The 22,025-nt window shown below is 43.1% G+C and overlaps 2 protein-coding genes across 2 annotated transcripts in view; both read right to left on the bottom strand.

The window, feature by feature from the left end:
- The window catches only part of LOC120919555 (beta-1,4 N-acetylgalactosaminyltransferase 2-like), a 40,199-nt gene extending 36,880 nt beyond the window's left edge, over positions 1–3,319 (bottom strand). The window contains exon 1 of the mRNA XM_040331761.1: positions 3,062–3,319. Within this exon, the coding sequence (XP_040187695.1) occupies positions 3,062–3,292 (231 nt within the window). The 5' untranslated portion in view covers positions 3,293–3,319. The remainder of the gene's footprint in view (positions 1–3,061) is intronic.
- PHB (prohibitin) overlaps positions 1–22,025 on the bottom strand; it is a 657,015-nt gene that overhangs the window by 188,184 nt on the left and 446,806 nt on the right. The window lies entirely within an intron of this gene.

Here is a 22,025-nt window from a genome sequence, read left to right as displayed (position 1 = left end):
ACTGAAACCAAGTCAAAGTGAATGTTGATGCTACTGATGAAATGGAAATGAAACATAAAAACTTATTATGTAGAACTGCAAAACTAAAGTTGCAAATACATGACCAACTTATGAAAGTTTTAAAAGACTTTCCTATTTATGACGTTGAGGCTACTGTATTTTCTAATTAGGATTTATTTGAAATGTTTGCAGATCGTTTTAATCTTTCGAACGATCAACGCAATTACATTTCTCAGTTGTGGATTCCTGTTAATTTTGCTAAACGAATCCATTCACTTGTTATTGATGACGATGGTCAGGAAAGACAAAATGACACGACAGATTGATTGCGACTATTATTGCTATGTATGACCGGTGAGCAGAAACCGACCATAGAAATGTTAGACCTATTTCAGACTACTGCAGAAGAAGATCCATTTTGGTTTAAAACAAGATTTTTCAAGGTTTATTTGGGGTAATTTTGTGGGCAAATCCATTGTCCTGGTGCTCCAGGGCCTTCAAAATTGTAATAGGTGGATGAGAAATGAGATGTGCAATTTATGCTCGTAGATCGCCTGATGGTGCTACTTCAATGTAGGGCCTTTGTATGTGGCCAGGCTGTGTAAAAGTCCCACACATATGGTATCCCCATACTCAAGAGGAGTAGCAGAATGTATTTTGGGGTGTAATTTGTTGTATACATATGCTCTGTGAGAGAAATAACCAGTTATAATGACAATTTTGGAGAAAAAAAATAATAATAATAATTTTGCAAAGAATTGTGGAAAAAAATTACAACTTAAAAAAACTCACCATGCTACTTACTTAATACATTGGAATGTCTACTTTCTAAAAAAAATGGGTTATTTGGGGGGTATTTGTACTTTTATGACTTGTTAGTATCTCAAGAAATTAGATAGGCCATTAGTACTTCAGGTGTGATCAGATTGATCAATTTTCAGGGATTGGCCCCATAGATGGTAGACTCTATAACTTTCACAAAGACCAAATAATATACACCAATTTGGGTTATTTTTACTAAAGATATGTGGCAGTATAAATTTTGGCCAAAATTTATGAAGAAAAATTACTAATTTGCAAAAATGTTGACAGAAACAAAGGAAAAGGCAATTTTTCACAACATTTACGGTCTTTTTTTATTTATAGCACTAAAATAAAAAAAACACTAGTAATTAAATATCACTAAAAGTAAGCTCTATTTGTGTGAAAAAAGGACGCACATTTTATTTGGGTACAGTACAGAGTAAGTGTGGGAGCACCGAAAGCTGAAAATTGGTCTGGGTAAGAAGGGGTTTAACCACTTAAGCCCCAGACCATATTGCTGGTCAAAGACCAGAGCACTTTTTGCGATTCGGCACTGCGTCGATTTAACTGACAATTGCGCGGTCATGCGAAGTGGCTCCCGAACAAAATTGGCGTCCTTTTTTTCCCACAAATAGAGCTTTTTTTTGGTGGTATTTGATCCCCTCTGCGGTTTTTATTTTTTGCACTATAAACAAAAATAGAGCGACAATTTTGAAAAAAAATAATATTTTTTACTTTTTACCATAATAAATATCCCCCAAAAATATATAAAAAAAACACAATTTTTTTCCTCAGTTTAGGCCGATACGGATTCTTCTACATATTTTTCGTAAAAAAAAAAATAAAAAAAAAAAATGCAATAAGCGTTTATTGATTGGTTTGCGCAAAAGTTATAGCGTTTACAAAATAGGGGGTAGTTTTATGGCATTTTTATTAATATTTATTTTTTTAATGGTAATGGCGGCGATCAGCGATTTTTTTTCGGTACTGCGACATTATGGCGGAAACTTTTGGACACTTTTGACACATTTTTGGGTCCATTGGCATTTTTACAGCGATCAGTGCTATAAAAATGTATTGATTACTATAAAAATGCCACTGGCAGAGAAGGGGTTAACACTAGGGGGCGGGGAAGGGGTCAAGTATGTTCCCTGGGTGTGTTATAACTGTAGGGGGTGGACTCACTAGGGGAAATGACTGATCGCTGTTCATGCATTTCTCCCCTTACACACACAGCTCACGGTCCCCGCTCTGTAACGAGCGATCGCCGGGCACGCGCGTGGGAGTCAGGAGCGAGCGGGGGGGGCACGCGCGCACCCCTAGTGGCCGCTAGGAGAGCCGACGTTATACTACGTGCTCTCACGCAGGAGAGCCGACCTGCCGCCGTAGAACGGCGGTGGCTGGTCGTTATGTAGTTAAGTGCCCTGTATTGAAAAAGGTTAAAATAAGTGAGAAAGTCATTTGAGCCCTTTGGTCAAGCATGAGTCTGAACTCCTGGGAACCCAGTTAGGGTGGATAAGTGCAAGCAGTAGTTCACATGCTCTAGCCATCTTACTTACTACAGGGGCACCAATTAGGTGATTCCCTCTCTTTTTTTATGTGTTTACCCCAGCAGAGGGCAGTACTTCCCCCTGCTTACAACCAGGACAAGCAATAAAAAAATAAAATAAACTCTTACATCCCTAATACCGCGTGCACACGACCGTTTTTAATGTCATGGAACGTTTTTAATGTCATGGAAGAAACTAAGTTTTTCTCGACGTGATTCTTGTCAAGCCTGCCTTGCATACACACGAACGTGAAAAAAAAAATGCATGAGCAAAGTGCAGTGACGTCCAACACGTACGACGGCACTATAAAGGGGAAGTTCCATACGGATGGCGCCACCCTTTGGGCTGCTTTTGCTAATTTCGTGTTAGTAAAAGTTTGATGATAGACGATTCGCGCTTTTCAGTCTATTACAGCGTGATGAAAGTGCCATTTCTATTACAAATGCTAGTTTTACCAGAACGAGTGCTCCCGTCTCATTACTTGCTTCTGAGCATGCGTGTTTTATTCCCATCGTTAAAGCCTACACACGACGACGTGAAAAACAACGAGAAAAATTAGAACACGTTCTAAATTTTTAATGCTCATTTTTTACGTCGAGAAAAATGCTCTGGAGCCAACACACGGTCGTTTATGACCAATTAAAAAAATTGCATTTTTCTCCTCGATCATGTGTACGCGGCATAAGTCTTAGAAAAAGGAACTATACCTTAGCATATGGCATAATGTACTGTTCTACATTTGGATCTTCAATTTTCTCAACCTGTTCATTGTCATCAGCCACGATGACCTTCATGTCGGGGTAATACACACGTATACTTCTTAGCAACTCCCGTAAATTATCATATCGCAGGAAGGTCTTTGTGGCGATTGTCACCAAGGAGCTAATATTTCCATCTACAAATAAAATATACAAAATATGAGATACCTGAAAAGTCATGTCAGCACATACAGCATATCATCATTGGGGATGAGCCAAACACCCCCCGGCTCGGTTCGCATCCATTACATTCGAACAGACCTAAAGTTCACGTGAATATTCGAACATCGTTAACCACTTAAGACCCGGACCTTTAGGCAGCTAAAGGACCCGGCCAGGTTTTGCGATTCAGCACTGCGCCGCTTTAACAGACAATTGCGCGGCCGTGCAACGTGGCTCGCAAACAAAATTGGCGTGTTTTTTTTCCCACAAATAGAGCTTTCTTTTGGTGGTATTTGATCACCTCTGCGGTTTTTAGTTTTTGCACTATAAACAAAAATAGAGCGACAATTTTGAAAAAAATTCAATATTTTTTACTTTTTGCTGTAATAAATATCCCCCAAAAATATATAAAAAAAACTTTTTTTTCCCCTCAGTTTAGGCCGATACATATTCTTCTACCTATTTTTGGTAAAAAAAAAAAAATCGCAATAAGCGTTTATCGGTTGGTTTACGCAAAATGTATAGCGTTTACAAAATAGGGGATAGTTTTATTGCATTTTTGTTAATTATTTTTTTTACTACTAATGGCGGTGATCAGCGATTTTTTTCGTGACTGCGACATTATGGCGGACACTTCGGGCAATTTTTGACACATTTTTGAGACCATTGTCATTTTCACAGCAAAAAATGCATTTAAAATGCATTGTTTACTGTGAAAAAGACAATTGCAGTTTGGGAGTTAACCAAAAGGGGGCGCTGATGGGGTTATGTGTGATCTCATGTGTGTTTACAACTGTAGGGGGGTGTGGCTGTAGGTGTGACATCATCGATTGTGTATCCCTATAAAAGGGATCACACGATCGATGACGCCGCCACAGTGAAGAACGGGGAAGCTGTGTTTACATACAGCTCTCCCCGTTCTTCAGCTCCGGGGACCGATTGTGGGACTCCAGCTTCGGACCGGGTCGCGGGCGCGTGCCCGCTCATTACAGAGCGAGAACCGGGAGCTGTGTGTGTAAACACACAGCTCCCGGTCCTGTCAGGGGGAGAAATGACTGATCGTATGTTCATACAATGTATGAACAGCGATCTGTAATTTCCCCTAGTCAGTCCACCCCCCCTTCAGTTAGAACACACACAGGGAACATAAATAACCCCTTTCTCGCCCCTAGTGTTAACCCCTTCCCTGCCAGTGACATTTTTATAGTAATCAATGCATTTTTTATAGCACTGATCGCTATAAAAATGCCAATGGTCCCAAAAATGTGTCAAAAGTGTCCGAAGTGTCCGCCATAATGATCGCCGCCATTACTAGTAAAAAATAAATTATTAATAAAAATGCCATAAAACTACCCCCTATTTTGTAAACGCTATAACTTTTGCGCAAACCAATCAATAAACGCTTATTGCGATTTTTTTTACGAAAAATATGTAGAAGACTACGTATCGGCCTAAACTGAGGAAAAAAATTGTTTTTTTTATATATTTTTGGGGGATATTTATTATAGTAAAAAAGTTTTTTTTTCAAAATTGTCGCTCTATTTTTGTTTATAGCGCAAAAACTAAAAACCGCAGAGGTGATCAAATACCACCAAAAGAAAGCTCTATTTGTGAGGAAAAAAGGACGTCAATTTTGTTTGGGAGCCACGTCGCACGACCGCGCAATTGTCAGTTAAAGTGACACAGTGCCAAATCGCAAAAAGTGCTCTGGTCTTTGACCAGCAATATGGTCCGGGGCTTGAGTGGTTAATAATACAAAAAAAAGCAACACAATAGACCCTTCAGCACACCCAGCACCCCTTGCCATTACATACATTCAGTTCTGGAGGTGCCGGAACTGCGTTCCCCCACGTTCCCACTGAAAAAAAGCCATGTAAATATATATATATATATATATATATATATATATATATATATATATATTACAATGTATATTATCATTACATTAGGGTCCCCAAAGCCCCCCTCATTACGTCAGGGTCCCCAGAGAGCCTCCCTTACATCAGGGTCCCCAGAGAGCCCCCCTTACATCAGGGTCCCCAAAGAGCCCCCCTTACATCAGGGTCCCCAGAGAGCTTGTCACATTACCTGGCACAAGAGGCAGCTTGTCACTTGCCATGTCACCTGCCAGCAGATGCAGATTGTTACATACAGAGAGGCTAGTGTATACAGAGAGGGTGGTGTATACAGAGAGGCTGGGTATACAGAGAGGCTGGGTATACAGAGAGGCTAGTGTATACAGAGAGGCTGGATATACAAAGAGGCTGGGTATACAGAGAGGCTAGTGTATACAGAGAGGCTGGGTATACAGAGAGGGTAGTGTATACAGAGAGGCTGGGTATACAGAGATGCAGGGTATACAGAGAGGTGTGGTATACAGAGAGGCTAGTCTATAAGGAGAGGTGTCTATCCTCTCTCGTCGGACATGGGAGGGTTGGCAGCAGCTACAGTTCCCGGCTTTCTCTGTGTGTTCAGTGGATAGGGGAGGGGCCCACAATCGGTACAACCAATCGGCTTCAGTGTACAAGAGAATTGTCTTTTTGTACACTGAAGAGAGAAGCCGATTGGCTGCCCCTCCCCTCTCCGCTGAACATACAGGAAATAGTCCTTGCGGTGGCGGCCATCTTTTTATAGCCCACTGGCTGTTTTTGCCAAAAACATTCGCGATTTTCTGGGACAAAAGCAAAATCCCATTATTTTAATCAGGATGAGCTTCCAATCGGGACAAGGGTCCCAAAATCAGGATTGTCTCGGGGAAAATCTGGACTGTTGGCAAGTATGAGAGAGGCTGGGTATACAGAGAGGCTGGGTGTACAGAAGACAGGCTAGGGTAGTACAGAGTTCCCAGCAGAATAAAAAAATGTACTGCTGAAGGTAGCGGTAGATATGTAAATTCAATGAAAATAAATCAACGCTGCCAAAGATTGACTGATATCAAAAGTCCAGAGTGCATGAATACAATGCGAATAAAACCGTGATAAGACTTCTTTGTATATGATGTACAAACAATGATAAATAAGGTGACTGCTATCGAAGTGCAAAGTTCATAAATAAATAGCTATTTGCACTGTGAAAAATCTGCTCAATATACGATGTGTACAAAAAAGAAATAAACTGCAAAATTGGAAGATCAATTGTGCAGAATCAGCAAAAAAACTTCCTGTGCAAAGTGCAAATGGCCTGTGCAAAATGCAATAAAATGTGCAGAATGAATTCAGATCTAAGAAAGACGCGATTCTCTGCAGGTAAGGTACGATGCTCTGCAACGAAAGGCACGATTCCCTGCAGCCTTGGGAGAAAGGCGAGATGTTCTACAGTGAAAAGGCGTGATGCTCTGCAGTGAACGGTGCAATGCTCTGCAGCCCTTGGAGAAAGGTGCGATGTTCTGCAGTGAAAAGGCGTGATGCTCTGCAGCCCTGGGAGAAAGGCGCGATGCTCTGCAGCCCTGGGAGAAAGGCGCGATGCTCTGCAGCCTTGCGAGAAAGGCACAGTCGCGATACTCCGCAGCATTACATTTACACATAATAGTAATTTTTAAAACAATATATATACAATATATATTATATATATATATATATATATATATATATATATATATATATATATATATATATATATATATATATATATATATTGTAAGGGGTTAGCTCGGTAGCGGGGTGTGTGACCCCTTGGATGGGTTCACCACACACTGAATTTATACAGACTGGCAGTCGAAGACGGTTGAAAACAAAGTTTCTGGTTTATTTTTCCATCTTGCTGGAAAACAAGTGCAAGCATCCAAACAGCATAAACAAAATCAAACATAAAATAACTCCTAGCCACTTTGGGCATCTACCTTCCACACAGGAACCTATCTATGAAGTCTAACACAGCCTACTGCTGGGTAGACAGTGCTGGTCATACAGCACAAAACAATAGTCTTTTGATTTTTATCACACAGAAAAATCAATCCTCTCCTCACCTCCACAGAAGACCTTCTGGCACTGGGCTCTTTCACTCAGAAAGCCTCAGCATGCAGCAAATTAGTGGTAATCCTCTGGGCTACTTATAGAGGCCTTAATTGCCTCATTCTGAACAGCTGAAGTTTTTCAACGGCCTTTAGCCTTTCTTTGGCTACGTTTGTAGCCGACGGCCGATAACCATCTGTGTATCGTCTAAACAAGGCAGAAATGTATGTCCCATCAGTGACAACACCCACAGATTTACCTGACTTCTTGTCACATAACCCCCCCTCTTGTTTCAACCCTAGGGTTGGGACACAGCTTGCCAGGCAGGCATGCACTCGGGACAACCCATCTGCATTCCCCATTTTAACACCGGGGCGATGCGTTACCAGTTCAAGCTTTTTAATTTTCTTCTGAAGCTCATCTATCAAACTCTTGGTTTAGGTTTTCAAGGTCTTCTGTGAGGTTATTCTCTCTAGTCTTGCTAGTTTTTAGGGCCTCTTTAAGCTTTAGTTGTAGCTCATTTAAATCTTCAATCCGTGCCTTTGAGGCCGGAATCACACTAGTGCGTTGCTTTTTTGAGCTGCGTTGTCGTTGCAGATTTCTCTAGAGGGTGTTCTGCAGATCAACTGCGGTTTAGCTGCAGATCAGGTGCGAATTTGGAGACCTGGGAGAACTTCCGGGTGAGAGGAGAGTGGGGGAGAATTGTATTGAGCTGAATGAGAGAAACTCCTGCAGAGAACTGAACACATGTGCGAATTAGATGCGTACCCATAGAAGATAATGGGACTGAATTCGCACCTGAGCCGCACCGCAAGACATAAAAACCGCATGCGGTTTGGAGGCAATACGCAGTGCGGATGCATCGCACATATGTGACCCAGCCTCATTGAAAACAATGTATTTTGAAATGTCCTGCGAATTAGATGCGGTTTAAACCGCACTCAATTCGCATAGGTGTGAACCTGGCCTAAATCTTTGGTCTGTGCCCTCCACTTCAATGGGGCATGATCCGTCACCAGTTCAAATTGTCTACCCACGAGGTAGTATCCAAAGCCCATTTCACCCAGGGAATTTGTATTCGTGTCATTATCTCTTGTTTTATTAAATTGATCACAAACAGCAAATTATCATATTCAGTATATTCTAGGTTAAGACCAGATAGCACATCAACAAGATGTTTACACACAGACTCAGAAGACTCATCTGGTTCTTCATAAAAATCTAACAGCCTGTCATTGATGCCATTGGTAGCACTAAAGAATCGAACTGCCAATGGAAAGAATTTCGTATTCCCCTTGTTGCTTGCATCAGTTGCGACAGAAAATTTGCACAGATTTTTTTGCATTTCTTTAATTACATTGTCAACAGAGAATGGTGCCAGCACATTTTCAACAAGGCATTCCATCTTTGTTCTGCCAAGATGCACCTTGCTTGCAACTTGGGAATCTGGGAATAACTTGACATGAAGTTTTGCTCCACAGTCAGCAGATAAATAACTGTGATGGTGTTTAACCACTTAAGCCCCGGACCAATATGCAGCCTAAAGACCCAAGGTGTTTTTACAGTTCGGGACTGCGTCGCTTTAACAGACAATTGCGCGGTCGTGCGACGTGGCTCCCAAACAAAATTGGCGTCCTTTTTTCCCCACAAATAGAGCTTTCTTTTGGTGGTATTTGATCACATCTGCGGTTTTTAGTTTTTGCGCTATAAACAAAAATAGAGCGACAATTTTGAAAAAAAAGCAATATTTTTTACTTTTTGCTGTAATAAATATCCCCCAAAAACATATATAAAAACATTTTTTTTCCTCAGTTTAGGCCGATACGTATTCTTCTACCTATTTTTAGTAAAAAAAATCGCAATAAGCGTTTATCGATTGGTTTGCGCAAAATTTATAGTGTTTACAAAATAGGGCATAGTTTTATTGCATTTTTATTATTTTTTTTTTTTTTACTACTAATGGCGGCGATCAGCAATTTTTTTCGTGACTGCGACATTATGGCGGACACTTCGGACAATTTTGACACATTTTTGGGACCATTGTCATTTTCACAGCAAAACATGCATTTAAATTGCATTCTTTATTGTGAAAATGACAGTTGCAGTTTGGGAGTTAACCACAGGTGGCGCTGTAGGAGTTAGGGTGCACCTAGTATGTGTTTACAACTGTTTGGGGGTGTGGCTGTAGGAATGACGTCATCGATCGTGTCTTCCCTATAAAGGGAATGACGCGATCGATGCGCCGCCATAGTGAAGGACGGGGAAGCCGTGTTTACACACGGCTCTCCCCGTTCTTCAGCTCCGGGGAGCGATCGCGACGGAGCGGCTATAAACAAATAGCCGCGCCGTGGTCCCGGATCGCTCCCCGAGCGGACCCGACCTCCGCATGTAGCGGGGGGGGTCCCGATCGGACCCCCCACCCGCTAATAGGCGAGGACGTACGTGTACGCCCATGTGCCTGTACGTGGCATATTGTGGACGTATATGTACATGCGGGGGTCGGGAACTGGTTAACTGTGTGGAACACCTGTGTCAGTTCAGTATCTGTGACAACATCTTGTTCTTTGCTTTGAGTGGTAGGAAAAAACTTTGTAATTATGTTGTTTTGCTTTTTGCTCTGCATTGCCAATATATGTTTTTTCCCCATTGCATGCTGCTTCACAGCATCAATACCATCATACCTTATGCTGAACACACGCTCACACACTATGCACCGTACACTATTATTATCACTTGCTTTTGCAATCCAGGGCTTGAAGTTTACATCCAGTAGCCAAGAGTCATTAAAAGTGCAATTTCTCGATCTGGGTTTCTTCTTTGGTGGTGAAGACGGGGACATTTCCTGCTCAGCCATCTCTTTCCTATTGTTGTCAGGAACTCTTAGGTTGTCACCTCTCTGCAACAACGTTAATTTATATTAGCTTCTATTACCCTCTTAATGAAATGATGATTTTTAATTTTTTCATCTTTTAAAATTCATAATTCTTTTAACCCTTTTGGCCTTAAGGACACAGCAAATTTCAGTTTGTGCACTTTTCTTTTTTCCTCCTCCTCTTCTAAAAATCATAACTCTTTCAATTTTCCACCTGCAGACCCATATGAGGCTTTTTTTTTTTGCATCACCAATTGTACTTTGTAATGACATCACTCATTTTACCACCAAATCTACGGCGTGTAATCTGTGCTCTATTGCTCCAGCCTGGTTAGCCAGGCTTGGAGCAATCAAGCACCAAGGATGTCGAGAGGCGGGGAGCAACAGCTTTGTCAATGCAGCTCTGAGTGTGACTAAAGCATAAGACAACATGTTGAAGACCAATCTAAGCTGAGTATGGCGGCACTTACTGTACAGGGTTGACGTTGCTCAGAAGGGTTGCGTGACAGTCGCTGGCAGAGTTGACAATTATGGAATTCTGAGGATGGTCTTCAGGCACAATCTCAATCTGCATCAAGACAAAAAACATTTGTAAGCACTCAAAAAGGTCAGAAAAAAAGGTTGGTAAAGTGGATGAGCTTTGTAACATTTCTGAAATACACTGCAGATTCTACTTTAAAAAAATATATATGTAGTACTCCTTTTGAGCAGTTAAAAAGACAAAGTATAAACAGTACAAAAAAAGTTGAAGTAGTCCCATCGTTAGCTGAACATTTTAACCACTTCACTACCGGCCCATAGTCATATGACGTCCACAGAGGGGATCTCCCATTCTGGGTGGATGTCAAACGACGTCCTGGGCTTTGTGCAGTGATATCTGAATGATGTCTGCAGCTAGAGGCATCATTCAGATATCATTCTTTCGTGCCGGCGATTCTGTGCACGATAAGAACGATCATTCCGCCGCTTTGGGGGGGAGACACAAGGCTGCATTTGGGGGGGAGACACAAGGCTGCATTTGGGGGGGGGAGACACAAGGCTGCATTTGGGGGGGGGAGACACAAGGCTGCATTTGGGGGGGGGAGACACAAGGCTGCATTTGGGGGGGGGAGACACAAGGCTGCATTTGGGGGGGGGGAGACACAAGGCTGCATTGGGGGGGAGACACAAGGCTGCATTTGGAGGGGAAACAAAGCTGCATTTGGGGGGGGGAGACACAAGGCTGCATTTGGGGGGGAGACACAAGGCTGCATTTGGGGGGGGGAGACACAAGGCTGCATTTGGGGGGAGACACAAGGCTGCATTTGGGGGGGGAGACACAAGGCTGCATTTGGGAGGGAGACACAAGGCTGCATTTGGGGGGGAGACACAAGGCTGCATTTGGGGGGAGACACAAGGCTGCATTTGGGGGGGAGACACAAGGCTGCATTTGGGGGGGGGAGACACAAGGCTGCATTTGGGGGGGGGGACACAAGGCTGCATTTGGAGGGGAAACAAAGCTGCATTTGGGGGGGAGACACACAAGGCTGCATTTGGGGGGGGAGACTTAAGGCTGCATTTGGGGGGGAGACACAAGGCTGCATTTGGGGGGGAGACACAAGGCTGCATTTGGGGGGGAGACACAAGGCTGCATTTGGGGGGGAGACACAAGGCTGCATTTGGGGGGGGGAGACACAAGGCTGCATTTGGGGGGGGGGGGACACAAGGCTGCATTTGGAGGGGAAACAAAGCTGCATTTGGGGGGGAGACACACAAGGCTGCATTTGGGGGGGGAGACTTAAGGCTGCATTTAAAAAAAAAAAAAAGTATCTGTATTCGGCATCGGCGAGTACATGAAAACAAGTATTGGTACTTGTACTCGGTCCTAAAAAAGTGGTATCGGGACAACCCTAATTTTAGATATGCAATATATTACATTGGTTTGGGGTTTAACCTCTTGGCGCCAGCCCCTCCCAGCCATTTAGGTGGTTTAGGATGCCAAGAGGTGGGGCTTATAGTCAGGTGACCGCTGTGATTGGGTGTCACATGACCAGAAAGCTCCCGATCCCTGAACTTTCCGTTAGCCGCCCGGTAACTGTATTTACACAAATTCACGTAAATATTCAGCCAGCCTGCGCCAAGGCCCATCAGCCGAGAGGTTGCACATTTGCGTGCAGCTGGCGCCAAGGGGTTAATATTAATGCGGAATGAAAATACATGACTATAGTCAACTGCTTCCCCTTTCTCCAGCATCACTCCTTCACTCTAAGGCCCCTTTCACACTTGTACGACCAGAAAACCACGTGAATTTAATGCGACTAAAAGCAATGCCTGTGTAATCTTGAGGTCTATGGGCCTCAAGTCGCATCAAAGTCGGACCAAAGTAGCGCAAGGACTACTTTGAAGTCGCACAGATATGAACGGTACTCATTGGAAATCGTGGGGTGCGACTTGTCACGCGACTTTGCAGTCCCAAGTCACACAAGTGTGAAAGGGGCCTAAATTCACATTTGTGCAATGCAGGAAAGCATGCAAAACCGCACATGTTCCTGCAGCGCACCAAAAACAAAAGGTGAATCCATTTAGCAGGCTTGCAGCCATATCACTCCAACACCAAAATCTTACGTGCGGTTATACGCGAACAGTGGCTGATGTTAGTATAAATGGGCTGCTAATCGCACGCCCCACACATTCCAGTTGCAAGAATCCTTGGCGCGGGAATCCTGTGGTCGCAGCGATCTCGGCGTGTGAACGCTGCGCTCAGGAGCGCTCTATAGCAGTATAGCAGGTCTGCATTTTTTGTGCTGCTTAACTCATCTGACAACATGCCACTGCCCCCTTTCAACATTGTAACCGTGCATCATTGTAAAGCGCTGTGCAAATCCTGTGCAATAATAATAATGATCACAATGTACACAGACACACATGTAGATTGTGTGAATGAGCCCCACAAGCCTGCTATTGTTTATCAATGGAGGATCCAGTGTGTGCATCCTCTGCAGGAGAACAGCCATCACACATAATGACATCAATAAGACACAAGTATAAATGAAATCTTACGTCTCATCCAGATCCTCTACAAAAGCAGAAGTGGGGGCCAGCAGGGACAAGGAGACTGCAATAGAAGACAAGGCGGTAAGTGACAGTCCAGGTCTGATATGTATGATACATCACATATAGAATCCAGATGACATCACCACATCTAAAATGTGGCGTATAATAAAAACAAATATGTTTTAATTAAAAATGTCACAAGCATGTTGATGAGGGAGGAACCAGGGAAGGCAAAATATAAGCATATTAATCTTCCACCTTAAAATACTGTAACTGTATACTCATAGGGCCAAATCCTCAAAAGGGATACGCAGGCGGATCTGCTGTTCAGCCTGCGTATCCCTGTGCCTATCTTTAGAACTGATCCTCAGAAGCAGTTTTCCAAAGATAGGCAGAAGATCCGACATCTGTAAGAGACTTGCACTGTCGGATCTTAGGATCGCATCCGCCGCTGGGGGCATTTCGCGTCGAAATGCCGCTTCGCGTATGCAAATGAGGACTTACGGAGATCCACAAAGCTTTTCAGCTTTGTTTTTTCTCCGTAAATTTACGTTTGCATGCGTAAAATTAGGGCTGCTTTTACAAGGTGTAAACTGTTTACACCTTGTAAAAACAGACCTTTTTTTCGATCGCCGCGATTTTTTTTAAAATTTGATATTTTTTTTTTCGCCGTATCTTTTTTTTAACCCGACGCAACTTTTTTACCCGGCGCGATCCTCAAAACTCGGCGTATCGTAAAAACACGCGATGCACGTCTGGAAAAATGACGTCACGGGCATGTGCAGTACGTCCGGCGCGGGAGCGCGCCTAATTTAAATGGGAATCGCCCATTTGTATTAGGAACGCCTTGCGCCGGACGGAGTTAAAGCGGGGGTTCACCCTATCGACGAAAAATTTTTTTTTTTTTTCTTTTACCTTAAAATCAGGCATTGTAGCGCGAGCTACAGTATGCCTGTCCCAAATTTTTTACCCCCGTACTCACCTTGTAGTCGTACATCGAAGATACCGGGGAATGGGCGTGCCTATGGAGACGGAGGATGATTGACGGCCGGCTCTGGCGCGTCACGCTTCTCCGGAAATAGCCGAAATAGGCTTGGTCTTCACGACGCGTGCGCATAGCCTGTGCGCAGGCGCCGTGAAGAGCCGAGACCTACTCCAGCTGTCTTCGGGGAGAGTGACGTGCCAGGGCCGGCCGTCAATCATCCTCCCTCTCCATAGGCACGCCCATTCCCCGCGGGAGCCGAAATCTACGATGTCCGATTACAAGGTGAGTCCGGGGTTAAAAAAATCGGGACAGGCATACTGTAGCTCGCGCTACAATGCCTGTCTCGATGGTAAAATGTGTCGGGGGGGGGGGTGAACTACCGCTTTAAGTTGCACTGCCGGAAATTTCCAGGTAAGTGCTTTGAGGATCGGCTCCTAACTTGGGAGATTTGCGGCAGTGTAACTTAACTCGGAAAAGTTAAGTTAAGCCCGTTTTTTGAGGATTTGGCCCATAATGACTTCTAGATAAATGTTGTCAGTCTACTATCACATAGTAAAACTTCACCTAAATCACTTCTCCCTTTCACTGCCAATATAAGATTTTATTGAGTGATTCATGTTCCTGTTTACTTCCTTGGACTGCATAATGGTTTCATTAGGAGTACTTGAGTGAGAACACCCACCGCTGTGCCATAAAAAGAAATTTATATGATTAGTCATCAAAATCCTGGCAAGGTTTGCCGGTTGCTGGCATGTGATGTACTACACTAAAATAGGATATATTAAAATTATACACACACTCATAAAAAGGGGGGATTATACGGTACCTGTGTTGATCAAGTGGTGGCTCAGCCTATCAACATTTGCCGAAGCAGCTTTATTGACTAAGAAAGAAAGCCAGTGCATTACAAATATTTTGTACTGGCATATTTGGCATAATGTGTTATTCTCCGGTTCACAGGTGACATGCTATGCTCAAGATCCAGATAGTATTACTCTCATTGTGCTTCAGGACAGGTCTCAAAACAATTTCAGGTTAATTGTTTATATAAGGAGGACTCAATAATCATATCTCCTGGACTTAGTGGAGTGCATTGGTGCAGGTTTGGGAGGGTTTGGGACCTCGCTTCTTCAGTTGCATTTCATCCCTTCAACAATGTGAGTATGGCTTTACAACCCAAACAGTTAACTGCTTATATAACATGAAGGCCAACAGAGTCCTGAGGGTACCAGTGCTAAGCAGTTCAGGTTGCTTTACTGATAAACTAGGTTCCAGGTGCACAAAATCTAACAAGTGTCATTGTTATGTGCAGATGTGGTGACCGGGGAGGGTGAGCCCCACGGCCACACACATGCGCTTGATGGTTAGCTACTTGGTTCTTGGGGCTAGGAGCCCAGGGTCAGGTGGTATTAACCCTTAGTGAGGGCCAGATGGTATTAACCCTCTCTGTCACGTGACGCCACTGTAGTCTTGGAATACCCCGGGAAACTACAGCTCCGGGGGCCTCCGTATCCCCGCTAGTTAGGATGGTAATAACACAGTCCACAACAGGGGTTAATACAACGAAGGCTTTACTGGCATGAAGGCAGGTGTCAAAATCTTCACAGCGTTTAAACAGAGTGTCAAAATATTCTGCAGGCAGTCTCTAGAGGATCACACGGCTGATAATGCTTGAGCTTAGCTGATCATATATATACTCGGCTGCAAAAGCCGGATTAGTAATTCAGGGCCTATGCTTAACTAGGCTGAAAAATAGATACACTTACTGAAGTGTCTGTAGACTTGAGGCTTTTCGCCGGAATAACGGATTGATCCGATAAATGAGCTGAAGTACTGGTTCTGTAATGTTTAGGGATACTCCACTCTTTGTTGTATTTTCTCCTGAACTGGAGACTTCTGGCCTGCACTGTTTCTCTGACTGTGTTTTGCTCTGCCAGGAACTGTGTGTAGTCTAGACTGGCTTAAACAGGAAGTACAATCCCTTATAAGGGCCTGATGAGACTGAAGCCCATTGGTTGAGAGCTGTGGATCATAGAGACTGACCTGTAGTATAACACAACACAATAAGGTCTTGTCTAGCACTTAGTCCTCCCGACTCTAATACACTCTGACTGAACATGAGATGGTAATACACTCTGACTGAACATGAGATGGCTGACTAAACCTCTTAAAGCTATACACACCTAATAAACGTATTATCAACCATAACAGTATAAATCACATCATAACTAGCTGAGTCCCTGCAGGGGAGACCCCACAAGCCGAGGGCCTCAATCTGACAGGGCCTACAGCAAATACCTGTACTGGGACACCACACAGAGAAAAACATTAATGTTGATGATTGAACACTCAAGAGACTTCTAGTAGTGTAGGACTGATTGCTTGAATTTTTGGGGGTTTTGAAAGGAAATCATGCAAATATCAGCAGATCATACAAAGTCATGGTATAACTTGCCCTGGTGGAAGCTAAGCCCAGAATCCTGGCACTGCAATGCAAGAATCCGGGCCAGTAACATTTCTGGGAACTTCTTAACCATAAGAGCCTGGGATTCTGCGGAACAGGAGAAGATTGGCAACATGTGTCTGATGGAGAGGTACACACATACATGTCCATGGACACACATACCCCTGACCAGCACCGATCACCGATCGCCCGATGGACCGGGGGACTGTCATCCTTACCTGTTGCTAAGAAGCAGAGGCCGGCAGCTGCCATGTTCAGAGGATGCATGTGATACCGGAAGGAAACAGAGAGGGGAGAACACTCCCTGTACGGCAGGGGGTCAGGGGGAGGGGCGGGCGCCTCCTGTCATTGTATGCAGTCCTGATTATGAGCAGGAGATCCAAATATTGTACACAGATGACAGTGAATGAAAAATACCGGCCGTTGCATTGCCGGTGTTTTTCATTCAAACTTACCGGCACAGCCCGGAATCCGAATGAAAATACCGGCTGTGCCGGTAAAATACCGGCAGGGTGGCAACCTTAGTGACAGCTATGAGGTAAGCTGCTAGGATCACAAGAGGTGTGGGCTGCACGTTTTTTGGATTCGTTTGTTGCGCCTTTTCACAGATCTGGCTTTTGGAACTTTCACCTAAGACTATTTACTTATTCATCCATTCTACATGCTTCACCTGGATTCTTTTTTTCTTTTGATCGTGGGATTGGGACTGTCATGTTTATTTATTTAACCATTTATTTACTTTGCTCAATTCATTTTGTTTATTATATGTATTGATTCACTTTGCCACTAGGATTGACGTTTGCATTGCTTATTTGTTTGCCATTTTGTAATATTTATTCCCTCACCTCACCGCCCTATGGGTCCATTCCCCTTTTCCACTGCTTACAATCCATTGGCAGTATTTCACAGCGCAGACATTACCATTTTTTTGCATTATCACTTTTGTCTATTAGGATAGACCTTCTTTGTTTGCTGCAGTGCACCCACTCCCCATTCATCATCCTTGCTCTGCCCTTTCCTTTCCCTCCCCCCACTCACCTATGCAACACAGCGCAGGAGTTTCATTTATTACACTGTTCTGAGTGGAAACTGTCCTGTTAAATTGCTGCAGCTCAGTTTCAGGTAGGGTTGCCAACTCATCCCTTTAAAACAGAACACATATTAATTACACAGGTTCTGAGGCTAATTTAATGCAAATAAGGCACCAAGTGAGTTTAATTAACTCCTTAATCAGCCACAGAACCTGTGTAATTAATATGTGTTCTGTTTTAAAGGGATGAGTTGGCAACCCTAGTTTCAGGGTCTTGGCAAACTTCTTATAGCCTAGAGCGGTGATGGCGAACTTTGGCACCCCAGATGTTTTGGAACTACATTGCCCATGATGCTCATACACTCTGCAGTGTAGCTGAGCATCATGGGAAATGTAGTTCCAAAATATCTGGGGTGCCAAGGTTCGCCATCACTGGCCTAGAGCATCTTTAGGTGGAGCAACAGTTATTTTTTTCCGATCCTCAGAGAGTTATTTGCTATGAGGTGCCATGTTCAACTTCCAGTGACCAGTATGAGAGAGTGAGAGCGATAACACCAAATTTAACACACCTGCTCCCCATTCACACCTGAGACCTTGTAACACTAACGAGTCACATGACAGCGAGGAGGGAAAATGGCTAATTGTGTACTCACTTTTGTTGCCAACGTTTAGACATTAATGACTGTGTGTTGAGTTATTTTGAGGGGACAGCAAATATGCACTGTTATACAAGCTGTAAAATCAGTAATTTACATTGTAGCAAAGTGTTATTTCTTCAGTGTTGTCACATGAAAAGATATAATAAAAAATGTGAGGGGTGTACTTACTTTTGTGGGATACTGTATATTTGAAAATCGATGAATCCTAATGAACTAGGGTACCAGGACTGGTCCTGTGCAATGATTAGTCATTGGCTGTGTCTGGTGTACTGAGCAGGTGAGAGATTGTGCTGCAGCAATGCTTTTAGGGCACGCACTAGGTGCGTGATTGGAAGGACGTCATATGATAGATTCATATGATACAGTAGGATTGATTTCTCCCCATCTCCTGTTTGAGTGATGAATGTGTCAGAAGACTTTTGTTTGCTTCAGATGTTAAATTCCCATACCAGTCTATGGGAATAAAAACCCTGATTGAAACCAGTAGAATGCAAATCAGAAGCAGGTCAAAAGCACTCGTCAATAAATTCTAAATGACCTCTAGCGTTTTTCATATAAGAGAACCTATATCACAAGTATATAGTACTAGGAATACCGTATTTATCTTGCTATAACGCGCCCCGGCGTATAGCGCGCACCCCTGAACTTGTAGGAAAATTTCTGGGAAAAAAAAATACTTACAGTTTGGATGCCCCTCGTCGGTGTCTTGCCTGTCGTCCATCGTGTCCTGCCCATCGTCCATCGCGTCCATCAGCGACCTCGTCCGATCCGGCGTCCTTCTGCGGCCATCGTGGTGTCCTCCCCGCACGATCCCCGCTTCCCGCACTGTGTTTGAACCATTGCGCCGGCATATACCGAGCGCAGTACACTCGGGTATAGTCGGGCAGGTTCGGCTCCTCTCGCGTAAAGGACGTACAGGACGCACAGGACGTGACCGCGAGAGGAGCTGAGCCTGCCCGACTATATCCGAGTGTACTGCGCTCGGTATATGCCGGCGCAGTGGTTCAAACACAGCGCGGGAAGCGGGTATCGGCGTATATCGTGCACCCACGATTTTGCCCTGATTTTCAGGGCAAAAAAGTGCGCGGTATACGCCGAAAAATACGGTACATATATATTAATACATTCTTTATAGTCACAAACACTTTCCAACGTTCCCCCACCCTTTTTTTGGGGGGGGGGGATGCGGAGAAACCTCCATATAGTAAAAGAAGGTAGTATCAAGCTGCCTTTTAAGTGTCAAGGCATGTTAAATGTTATATGTAAAGAAAACATTTATTAAAGAAGAGATTAAAAAAAAAGAGAACCAGTTCAAGTGATTGCAAAGTCACTGTGTGATATTGCTACAATCCCTTGTGTTACATGATGTGCCCAGTGTACATGTTTTTTTTTTCTTCTAAATGCCGCTGTATACCTTATTTCATAGCTCTGTGCTCACGTGACTGCTTGCTGCACTCGTATCCCGATCTGATAACTACAGTGGGAGGGGCTGAGAATCCCTCACTGATGTCAGCCAGGAGGAGAGCGTCGGGCGGTCACGTGAGCGCCGAGTGGCGCTATGAAATAAGGTATACAGAAGAGCTACACAAAAAAAATCTACCGAATTAGAAAAAACTACCGCATTTGAAAAAAATCTACCGAATTTGAAAAAGTTAACTACCGTATTTATCGGCGTATACCGCTCACTTTTTTCCCCTTAAAATAAGGGGGAAATCGTGGGTGCGCGATATACGCCGATCCCCGCTTCCCGCGCTGTGTTTGAACGCCGCCGCCGACATATACCGAGCGCAGTACACTCGGGTACACTCGGCCAGGCTCGGCTCCCCTTGCGGTCACGCCCTGTGCCGCCTCCTAGCCTTTATGCGATTAGAGCCGAGCGTGCCCGAGTGTACTGCGCTCGGTATATGTCGGCGGCGGCATTCAAACACAGCGCGGGAAGCGTGGATCGACTCAGAAACAGCGCGGGTGAAGCGGGGAGGACACCACCAGGGCCGCAGACGGACGCTGGACCAGACAAGGCCGCCTATGGACGTCGGACAAGACACCGACGAGGGGCATTCAAACTGTAAGTATTTTCTTTTTTTCAGGAGATTTCCCTTTCAGGTTGGGGGTGCGCGCTATACGCCAGGGCGTGCTATACAAAGATAAATACGGTATATATAACCATTTTCCAAAATTCGAATTTCGTATAGAATGAAATCGAATTGGAATAGAAAAGATTAGAATAGAATAGAAAATAATAGAAAAGAATAAACAAGAAAAACAATAGAACAGAATAGAATAAAATATAATATTGTATTCGCTTCTGTTATATTGTTTTTCTAGTCTATTCTTTTCTATTATACTATATTCAAATCTTTTCTATTCTAATTCAAATTCATTCTATACGAAATTCGAACTTCTGAAGCCATCTTCCGAAATTTTAATTTTGTATAGAATGAATTAGAATAGAAAAGATTACAAAAGAATAGAAAAGAAAATAATAGAAAAGAATGGCATAGAAATATTATATATATATATATATATATATATATATATAAAAAAAATATCATTTTTTTTATTCTGTTCTATTGTTTTTCTATGCTATTCTTTTCTATTCTATTCTAATCTTTTCTATTCAAATTCGAATTTCAGAAGATGGCTTCAGAAGTTTGAATTTTGTATAGAATGAATTTGAATTTGAATAGAAAAGATTTGAATAGAAAATAATTGACTAGAAAAACACTAGAACAGAACAGAATAATATATAATAAATAAATATATATATATATAATATAACATCTTCCGAAATTTGAATTTCATATAGAATGAAATCAAGTTCGAATAGAAAAGAATAGCATATAAAACAAAAGAAAAGAAAAGAATAGAAAAATAATATATATATATAAAACACCTTCCGAAATTTGAATTTCGTATAGAATGAAATCGAATTTGAATAGAAAAGATTAGAACAGAATAGAAAAAAGCCATTCACCTCTGCAGCTAGGGGTTCAGATCCCGGTCTCGGCTACATGTGAATTGAGTTTGGTGGTCTCAGCCCGGCTCCCGGTGGGTGTGCTATGCGAGGTAAGCCTGCGCTTAGTACGCCCACCCCCCTCCCACAAAAAAACACCACACTTACACGCACTCGAAATTGGGTTAACATGCACGCACTTTGACCACGCGGTCTCTAAAAAAGAGAGGCGAAGGACTAACGGGGCTGGTTGAGCGGGCAAATCCTCTCACTCCCTTATAGGGAGTCCCTCTGCCCCGTTGGGCTTCAAAGTGGAGCGGGTAGGGCGGGCTGTGTGGGAGGACCCCCTCACACACCCGCCATTGCCACCCGGGGCATGGACAAAAGGTGGCAGATTGCCTCTGGGGGAGGCCTGCCTACTCCCAACTCCTGCAGTCCGGCTCCTCTCTCGAGTACACGCACAAAATACACTTTAAAAAAAAAAAAATAGAATAGAAAAGAATAGCATAAAAAAACAATAAAACAGAACAGAAAATGTGTGTGTGTATATGCCATCTTCCGAAATTCCAATTTCGTATAGAATTAATTTGAATTTGAATACAAAAGATTAGAATAGAAAAGAATTGACTAGAAAACCAATAGAACAGAATAGAATAAAATATAATATATATTTTATTCTATTCTGTTCTATTGTTTTTTAGGCTATTCTTTTCTACTCTGTTCTAATCTTTTCTATTCAAATTCAAATTCATTGTATACGAAATTTGATTTTTAGAAGATGGTTTTATATATATTTATTATATTT

The sequence above is a fragment of the Rana temporaria genome, chromosome 12 (assembly GCF_905171775.1).
Source record: "Rana temporaria chromosome 12, aRanTem1.1, whole genome shotgun sequence".
In the NCBI taxonomy this organism is placed as follows: domain Eukaryota; kingdom Metazoa; phylum Chordata; class Amphibia; order Anura; family Ranidae; genus Rana; species Rana temporaria.
Note: the sequence above shows the minus strand (reverse complement) of the source record. Positions and strands in the feature narration are given on the sequence as shown.